The sequence below is a fragment of the Rhopalosiphum maidis genome, chromosome 1 (genome assembly GCF_003676215.2).
Source record: "Rhopalosiphum maidis isolate BTI-1 chromosome 1, ASM367621v3, whole genome shotgun sequence".
Classification (NCBI taxonomy): domain Eukaryota; kingdom Metazoa; phylum Arthropoda; class Insecta; order Hemiptera; family Aphididae; genus Rhopalosiphum; species Rhopalosiphum maidis.
This window is the reverse complement of record NC_040877.1, coordinates 85,850,478-85,860,528: the sequence shown is the minus strand read 5'-3', so window position 1 is coordinate 85,860,528 and position 10,051 is coordinate 85,850,478. Positions and strand designations below refer to the sequence as shown.

The 10,051-nt window shown below is 27.5% G+C and overlaps 1 protein-coding gene across 1 annotated transcript; it reads right to left on the bottom strand.

The window, feature by feature from the left end:
* Positions 1–261: 261 nt before the first annotated feature.
* LOC113557713 lies at positions 262–6,463 on the bottom strand. Its single transcript, XM_026963268.1, has 4 exons — positions 5,834–6,463; positions 5,114–5,182; positions 4,637–4,729; positions 262–387 (listed from the first exon to the last, which is right to left on the bottom strand). The coding sequence occupies exons 1-4, from the start codon at positions 6,461–6,463 to the stop codon at positions 262–264; spliced, it is 918 nt and encodes a 305-aa protein (XP_026819069.1).
* Between the last annotated feature and the right edge of the window lie 3,588 nt (positions 6,464–10,051).

Sequence of the window (10,051 nt, the reverse complement as noted above, 5' to 3'; positions counted from 1 at the left end):
TTGATATACACCTTTGATTTAGTTCTACTGTTAAATAATATTGATACACAATTAATGTACGACCTTTTAAACAGTTGATGCGCAAACGATGTATAACCTAAAAATCAAACGATGAGCCACTGTCTTACAAAAAAGGTTAAAATTAACAGTAGTGAAACATAAACGACAACTGGCGATATTCTAATAATAAATAGTTATGTAAAAAGATTGATGATCCCAAAACAATATTAAACAATACAAATTAGTATGTTATATTTTCAGTTAGTCATTAGTTATGTAACTTATATTCCGCAAAAAATTCTTTGTATTTCGGTCTATTTTTAACATAATTGGATGTTCTTTCATTTGTATTATTGTAAGTAAACCAGTTAACAATAATACAAGTATCTGTAAACAAAAATTCTTTGCATTAATCTCTATTGTAATAAAAAAATTGAAAAAAAAAATTAGTATTGTTATACAATAATTATATTGCAAGGAGGTTTCCGCCGTTTCTCACCAAAGTAACTCTCATCACATAAATTCATCAAGTATACCTAACCTATAACATAGATATTTATCATAATCTATAATCTACACCTAAAGACAATTACTGATATTTTTATGTATTTCTCGACAAAAAATCTATTGTACATATCACGGTTTAAGATATCTTGAATTTTGGTATACATGAATTTTATTTGACAAACAGTAAATTCATTTATAAATAGTGCTTGAATTGGTGTTGCAAGGGGAGACGGAATCCGCCTTCTTTTTTTTTTTTCTAGCATACCCCTTCTATTTATTTGAAACGCAACATTTGCTGTAGTGAATTTGTAAATCATCAGTTTTTTCTCATTCAAAATATACCTATAACCTATAGCCATAATATTTGTATATTTGTATAGACTTTGAAAAAAAAAATTGGTTAATAATAATGGGTAATTAATATAATCAATCGTTAAGCTGCGACGACCACACCTAGACCTTTTTTCTATGCGACCGCTGCGATCCTAGATATTGTGAACGTGATTATTTTTCACTTTTATTATAATAATATATAAAAGAAGATGTCAAATCTATGAGTGTGTTTTCAGCAAATTTTACACTAATTCACTTTTAACAGCGATTGGCCACATTTGAGTTAATTGCTCATTTTTTATAGGAAATCTATAAAAATAAAAATATTCATAACCAGATGCTTATCAATAATAACTTAACTAAATGAACGTGGATATATGTATTGCTAAAAATATCTCGTGTAATAGACAATTATTATACGTTACAATTTTACAAACCCTACCAAAAAGAAAAATTAACGTTTTCGTAATGTGTACAATGTTTCGAACATATTCGTAAGTCATTCAACGACGTCACAGCCACCGAATAATCGGATCAGAATCGAATCGCACGCGTTGTCAGATCATTACACGAGACGGGCAGCTCAAACGAGAGCGATACAACCGTAACGCGGAACTCTGACGAGTCAGTCACTGGAACTGTACCATATGCTCGCTAGATTCGACGTACGCGTGGCTTGTCATTTCTGCGGAACGTAACCCGCCGTAGCTCTGTGCATACGTCGACAATGATGATAACGCACAAGGAAACGGGGTTTTACGAATATACGTTCTATTTGGGAAACATACTTGAACACTTACGAATAACGTACTCCTGCGAATGACTGTTTATCGCATAACACGGAAATAGAAAAAATAAAATATGCATTAACGCAAATATTTAATATAGATGTGACGGTCGGTGTTCGCGCAAACGCAACAAACCAATCACTGTCGCACTGCCCGAACGGTGTCAAGACTTATATTACAGGCCAAGGTCGAATTTTCTTTGTGCATACCAGAGGTCGAACTAAGGAAATGTTAGAGCTGCGAATAGGTATGAATATAGATATGAATAAAATCACTATTTAATAATACGAGTACAAGCAATGTAATGCGCAGGCAACATAATATGTTAAAGATGAAAAAATATAGATACCAGATGCCTTCCCTAATCGCGCAAGTCTGCCGGGGGTGGGTCTTGCTACGACGGATTACAGACAGTGAATGTCAATGCTGGTCGTTTCGCCGGGCATTTTATACTCGGTTCATTAGCGATTACACAGGACCGGTATCGTGTTCTGTGACAGATAACAAGAAATCGTAGAAACAACAATAGTGCAATCGCCGATAAACGCACAATTTAAATAAAAGTTATTATAATAATAATAAAAATATTAATATTAATAATAATAATAATAAGATTGGGAATAAGAATAATTAAAATGATAATAATAAAAAGAAAAAGAATAATCTAGAACCTTATCCGTGCATCCTTCCCACACCGAACGGAGAAATCCCCCTCTCGGACAAAAAATTTAAAGTTAAAATATTAAACAATTATTTATTATGTACAAACTTTTCACGGGATTTTAAGACTTTTCCAGAGTTTTTTCCAACCCGTTCTTTTCGTATTCGCGTAGTTTGCGTCTTTTGAAAGCCGTGCGTATATACGATTTTTCTGCCGTTTGAGTTCGTAGCGGTCGCGATCGCGGTAACGAGTACGATCGCCGACGACAGTGCCCGGACGTTTTTCTTCGTTCTTTTAATTTTCGCACATAGGATCGCGGACGCCGATCGACGTACGTGATATTTATTCTATTGTTATTGCCTAAGTGCACACGTATATCATATACGTTTGATTCGAAGCCCATTTATAGTTTATAATTTTAATGTACAATACTGTTTTTTATTTTTTTTTTTATTATTCAATAAATTGCATTTTATCGTATTTATATTATTTTGGTTGTTCTTGGAAGCTAAACTTTTACGTCATACTTATATCTTCAACCACGGGTTGTGCTGTATACCATAAAAGCGTTTCTCGACGACGTTTGTGTACATGGGACACGGATATATTGGTGTATATGTTACGGTCAAAGTGTTTAATCGGGAGTTGTAATACAGTGCCCGGGCATTGTGCACAATGCTCGTCATATTTGGGCAAAGCCGAATCTGCTTTTAATTTGGATACATTGCCTAGTCATTGTTATACAATAGCTGGGCATTGTGTATAGTGCTTAATTGTTTGTGGGCAATGTAAGTTTATCGCGATTCATGCGTCTGCATGATGTATAGTATATACCAATAACATCTCCGATATCATTAGAGAAGCGTCTAGAAAATTTTAAAATCTTGTCGGTCAAGGATATAACCATGAGCACAATATGAGGGGGCTCAAATTCATAAGCCCCTCAAAATCAATCATAGCTCCCCTCCCAAAAATGGTTTGTTTATTCCTTTCCGCCTTTATATATCTCAGGGAGCATACACACAGTACATACATGCAAATTATAATAGCTCCCACAAATTTAAAACTCAAATTGCGCCTATGGATGTAAGTGTAATCAGCAATGCAAGACAAATAAATGTAAGTGTAGGGTTGCAGGTAAACTATGTACTTCTAAATGTCATGATAGCTTAAATTGCAAAAATAAAAAAAACAATTTTTTAATATTCATATAATAAATTATTGTAAATTATTAAGATAACAAAAATTGTTTTATACATTTTTAATTAATTAATTGTAATTGCCTACTGTGCTCTGGTCATTCTGTACAATGCCTGGGCAAAGTGTATAATCGACACATTGTCCAACGAAATTGGGCATTGTATAGGTACATTGTACTACAACGCCCGATTATACACTTTGACCGTAACATATATATGTAATAATACGTGATAAGTTTTTTGTAGGTGTATTGATGAGTTATTAATAACATGTTATATATCTTTATTTATCGTAATTTAAATTATAATGTCATTGGATGATATGTAATAAATAAATGAGTGTTTCTTTATTTTAAAATATTTTTATATAATAAATTTAATGATTTTTGGGGATTATGGATGGGTGAAGGTGATGTGAGCGGCTTTGCTCCGCACGGTAATGTGATATTGGATTTAGTGTAGAACGCTCGTTCATACAAAATCCACTGAGTCCCCGTTCTAGTTTTTTTCCAAATCAAGCACTGGATATAAATATGACATAAGTTATAAGTATTATGATTGTATAAATGTAAAGTTATTAGAATCGGAGTTTAAATATCAGTGATTTCATTTATTAAAAATAGTAGACATATTTGTTAAGTGTTAAATTTAAACTTTAAATTCAAAAACATTAATATTACATGAAAAGCATAAAAATTCGAACATATTTCAATATATTCAGCGTTAGTTTTCAACATTTTAACATATCAATAAAATTCTTTTTGAATGAATTATTCCTTTCTTATTTGTCTTAAATTAATTATATTTCTTATAGTTTTTGGTTAATTCACATTTGATATTTAAATATTTTACAAAATATTTTCTGATCTGTACTTTATTTACCAAATTCTAAACACAAAAATTTTCATAAATAACCAATTTTACTATTGATGAAATAATAATAATAATAATAGTAACACGGAATATAACTGATATAATAAGGGGTTCTTAAAAAATATCAAAAATAGTTTATACATTGTTTCTGGCAGAAAACAGCCTTGATGTAGATACCACGTGAGCGTAATTTTATTTTCCGCAAAAATAATCCTCACCCAATAGGTTATACTGGTTTAGGTTAGGTTATAATAATAATTAAATTGAGTACTTACTGTTATAACAAGATTTAAATTTATGCTGAAAATTCCAAAAGCTGTGATTTCGCTTGATTCAAGAACTGATATTTGATTCACAAACATTTTCAACTAATATAAACATTTATAATAGGTGTTATGAATTGTGTTTTGTATTTTAAATTAAAATCATATCATTTTAAATCTTTATTAATGTCTACTTGCATTATCAGTGGCGTGAAAAGCATATTCCAGTAATCCTTACTTTAAAGCATAATATTTAATTTAAAACTGTATGCTTATTTAGAATATATATTACTTCACATCAACAATTAAATTCAAATAAAATAGATTGATAATTATTTAAAAACTTCATACTTTAATTAATTTTTTGAACTATGACATATCATTGGGTAAACTTTGTTCACCACGCCACTGTGTATTATTAACATTCATATTAGGGAAGTATAATTTAGTCTAAATGATATAATAAATTGTACTTATTATATTATTCACTTGTATTTTTAGGTTGGCTGATAAATTTGAAATCCTTATTAATCGTACATGTGATATCATCTTCCGTTTCTGTAAATATATAACCAAAAACATCATAAAATCATTAAAAATGTATTATTTTTGTATAATGATAACATATGTATTGAAGAATAGTTCAACATTAAGTATGTAATAAAATAGAATACAGCGATTATCTCTAAAAGACATGTCAAATATAAATATTAAATGATTATACTTTATAAAATAAATTTGCTCCAGTTTTAACCAAATGTAATTCAATAATAATATAATATACATTTTATAAATACATATAATTAAGAAAAAATACTTTCGTCAAGTATAAACGAAATACAATTGAGAGGCTATACTATTATAAAGCATATTTTACACACGCCATTCTGTTTATAAATATTTAACTACAAGTCGGGTTGTGATTTACCAAAGTAAAATATATATCATAACTAAAAATATAGTGTTGAAATTTTAACTATAATTATATGCCATCGAATTAATCCATCATTTATTTACCCAAAATAGTATATAAATATTATAAATTAATAAATAATTAAAAAAAAAAAACTTAAGATACATGATATAAAAAGGGCAATAGTGTATATAGTGTAAATTATAAATTTTTATTGATGATGCTATATTATAAAATCATCGATTTATTTAAGTATATATTATAAATAGTTCCTCAAATATTTTTACTGACGATACCTTTTCATGGACACGTGATGCAGCAATGATGATAGATAATACTAGTATGACATTCTGTATTTGGAAAATGTATGGTAAACATTTTTTCACTAAATTGGTGAAATTATATACTTCTACTTTTGGAGTAACATTAATTGAAAAATATAAACTAAGTAGCATATCAATATAAGTGAATACGAAGTATCCTAATAGTATTTGTCCGTAACCCTCACTGAATATTCTTAATAGATCTGATAGCTCAGCGTGTAGCAGCCGAAGTTTATCCAGCGTCATTTCTGTTATGGAATGTGTCAATTCCCCAAGATTGGTTAGAAATCCGGGTAGAAGGTATTTCCACGAATGATTTAACATTTCGAATCTATACTCCAATTGATATAGGGAAAAATACGAGGAAAACATTACTGAAATACTCACGAAGAACTCTAATCGAATATAATATACGAAAATCATAATGATGTCTTTGGTCTTCGGTGGCCATAAGTGCAGACCAATTATTGTTATTGCTATATAATAAATTGACGTGAAAATGAATATTATGTTCCAATATTTTTTTCTCTGTGAAGATTGGTGAATCAACAAAACCTTTGGTAATGATTTGAGTTTTTGGTCGTATTCGATTATACCATTCATCAACCTACAACAATATCATGTGAAAAAAATTATTTGCTTATTTTATTTTTACGGTATATGTTATACAATAAAAAATTCTTCTCTTAAAAATCAAAAATATATAATTATCATGTCTGTTTTCTAATTTAAGGATAAATTTGATTATATAATGCGTTCAATGCATTGACTATTTTTTATTTCTTATTGTTTGATTTTATATTCTGAGTGAGTGTTGAAGGAATTGATTTTTCAAAGATGCGTATTTTTTTGCTGCATCTGAATTGTGTGCTAAAAAAACGAAAAATTCCCAATTGTATGTCACCTCATTAACACACGAGAGGGATCTATCCGAATTGCATGATGTGTACTGTAGTCATAGTTCAAATCATTCCATTTTAAATTGAATGGCATATTTCACTCTCTAAGTCCTAGTATTTCAATTAGTCGAGGTCTTAAAGAAAGTATAATGTGGTATAAATGTAAAAATGCGTATTTCAAATTTGAATTATAGACGTTGAGAAATATACGAAAAAGAAAAATGTACAAGTTTAGTGATGACGTAATTTCAAAACAATGAAATTAATAGAATTTTATTTATAAAACAGTTGGCATATATGGCGTTGCCAACATCAAAATAAATAAAATAATATGGTTATACAATTTTCTAATAATATATAACATTAATATGACAATATAGATAATATTATTTTTTAATTATTATTTAAAAAACTCCACAATATTTTATAATATTATTATTTATTTAAAATATATCTCATCCAAGCATCCAACTATAGTAAATATCAAAATTAATTTTTTTGGAACATAGTAGAAAAGTTATAGGCTGGCTATGAGCTTTTAATTATTCAAAAATTGGAGCTTCACTCACTCACTCGCCCAAAAAGGTGATTTAGATAAAGATTGTAAATAAGTTATTCTGTATGTGTTTTAAATGTTCTGAATGTTTGAAAAAAAACGTTTTAAATAATATTTGTTTCATAATTTATCGGTATTAAATATAAAACTTATTATTTATCTTACGTTATTAACCGTGTTTCTGATATTCTTGATGAAAAAATGATTGACCATAGTTTGAATAATTTTATTAAATGAATAAAATCAGTATTTATGCTTAAAAAGTAAGTGAATATTATTAACATGATCATTCGCGATATTTCAAGACATTTATATATTATATCGGTACTTTGAATTAATAATCCGTCTGATTGTAATACGTAAGACATGTTAATGATACCAATAAACTGGCTCAAGTATATAATTTTCTTATAAACACTCATCATTTTAAGAAAATGCTTTTATGAGTACTAAATGTAGAAACGAAATGTTCGATAAGTACTCATTAATAAATACTTGTTTCAATAATGCAGTTATAAATTCAATTAATCTAAACCATTGAAATAATTGAAAAATAAATGATTACAATATGTCATGAAAAATTATTATTTATGAAGGTAAGTCAATAATCATTATTATTTCACAGTCGACAAATAATAAATTATTATTATGTAAAATAATGTAATAATTGAAATACTGCGTAATAACAAAATTATAAAGGATTGTACATACTAAACATGCGGAATTTAACGATTTCACTGCAATTTAATTTTTGAAAGCCATTTTTAAAAATTTGACGTTTTTATAATATGAAAAGGTTTTCGATCGTCAGAAAATAATAATATAAGTAATTTGGAAAACTTTATGTCATTAATGATTAAATTAAATAAGATAGATGTATTAGAAGATTCTTGAGAAACACCAGAAGTTACCTACAAATATTCCAACAAAAATACATATTGTTTTCTGTCAGGAATATTGGAGGCTAGTAAAAGATAAAAGTTTTTAAAATCTTAACGATATTATTCGATAACAAATGTATTCTGATAAATTATTCAAAAACCTTTTGAAAATTTGTATGTCGACGATTATGACATTTTCAATATGGTGATTAACAATAATATTTTTAAATAATTAATGAATTATTGTAGATCCAAAAATGTTGAATATTTTGAATAACCCAAATAATTGAAATTTGACAAAAGTTTGGTACTTTGCTAATATCACCGTCTTTGGAAATTGACGATTGATAACTAACCTTATATTCCTTCAGAAATATATGATTAAGTTTTATTAAATATGTTTAATGTGGGAATAGTTAGAGTAGATTAACATTAAATAAAAAATAAAATTAATGTTTTGTCAGGTCTTACATATGTTTTTGAATTTAAGCGATTCAGTTTTTCATAAACATTACTCGTGTTTAACACTATTAAAAATGTTAAATTAATAGATTTAAAAAAAAAATATTTGATATTTCTTTTTTGTTAGAAAAATATACATCGTTGTACGACTTAGATCCGAAGAGAGTAGACTTTAATCGGTATTTAAGAACTTGCAAAATAGTTTTGAATTTTTAGCTGAGGAGCCTTAATTGTTGGAAATAAAGTTATATTAACCAAATTTGTTTTGCTTCGTATAAAAAAAGCACGTATACTCGTAAAAATGATTGTAATTAAATTATTTTGGCGATCGTTTGTATATTATATGAGTTATCTTTGACTTAAATATTAGTGATAGTTTGGCATGCATACATTTTATAATAATTACAATTTATAAAGTCGTATATGTGTCCCTTATAATTTATCAAAAGCTAACACGAAAAAGATAATTTAATGAACAGGGCTGGATGATACATGTGATCTTACCTTATTAACCATGTTTCTGATATTCTTGATGCAATAATCACTGACCATAATTTGAATACATATATTACATGAACAAAATCAGTATTTATGTATAAATTGTGGGTGAATATTATTAATAAAATCATTCGTGAAATTTCAAGACATTTATACATTAAGTCTGTACTTTGGATTAATAATCCATCATATTGTAATACGTAAGACATGTTAATGATTCCAATAAATTTGCACAAGTATAAAATTATCTTTAAATTTGTTTTATAAACAGTCGTCATTTTAAGAGAATTATTTTTTGCACATTAAAATACGACCAAACAAAATATTCAATTGTCGTAAATAAATATTTGTTTCTATTATATAATTATATAAATTAAATTATAGTCTAAACCATTGAAATAATTGAAAATTAAATCAATTCTATTATATCACGAAGAATTATTATTTATTTAGGTAATTCAAATTTCAAATATTCCGACAAAGTTTATGTTAGATATTTGTATTCGAAATTAATTCGGTTAGTAATAATAACAGACATTGACATGTTTATGATCAAGTCTGCTATTTTTTCCTTGACTATTATTATTAGTATGTTTTGGCTATTATTTATATTTCACATTGTGATGAAATTTTTGGCAGTACAAACTTATTAGACGTCTAGTTTTAAAGAATCCATATTCAATCAAGCAACTAGTTTTTTTTTTTGAAAGTAATATACATATACTATACTTAATACTTGCTTTTTTTTTTTAGTGAAAAATCTGTCAAGATAAAAATAGGTTAAATTGACTTCATGTCAGATCCGTCAGAAAGGAAAATTAGGTAACAGTATAAAACGTATTACCTATAATAAAATTTCTATTATTAATAATAAAAAATTTATTATTTGTATAAT

What these genes read in the sequence shown, in the direction of transcription:
- LOC113557713 (XM_026963268.1), bottom strand. Translation starts at nt 6,463, where the DNA reads ATGAATGGTATAATCGAATACGACCAAAAACTCAAATCATTACCAAAG. An exon ending in CATCACGTGTCCATGAAAAG is followed by an intron (nt 5,183 to 5,833) that starts GTATCGTCAGTA and finishes ATATATTTACAG; the next exon opens with AAACGGAAGATGATATCACA. An exon ending in CAGCCAACCTAAAAATACAA is followed by an intron (nt 4,730 to 5,113) that starts GTGAATAATATA and finishes TGTTTATATTAG; the next exon opens with TTGAAAATGTTTGTGAATCA.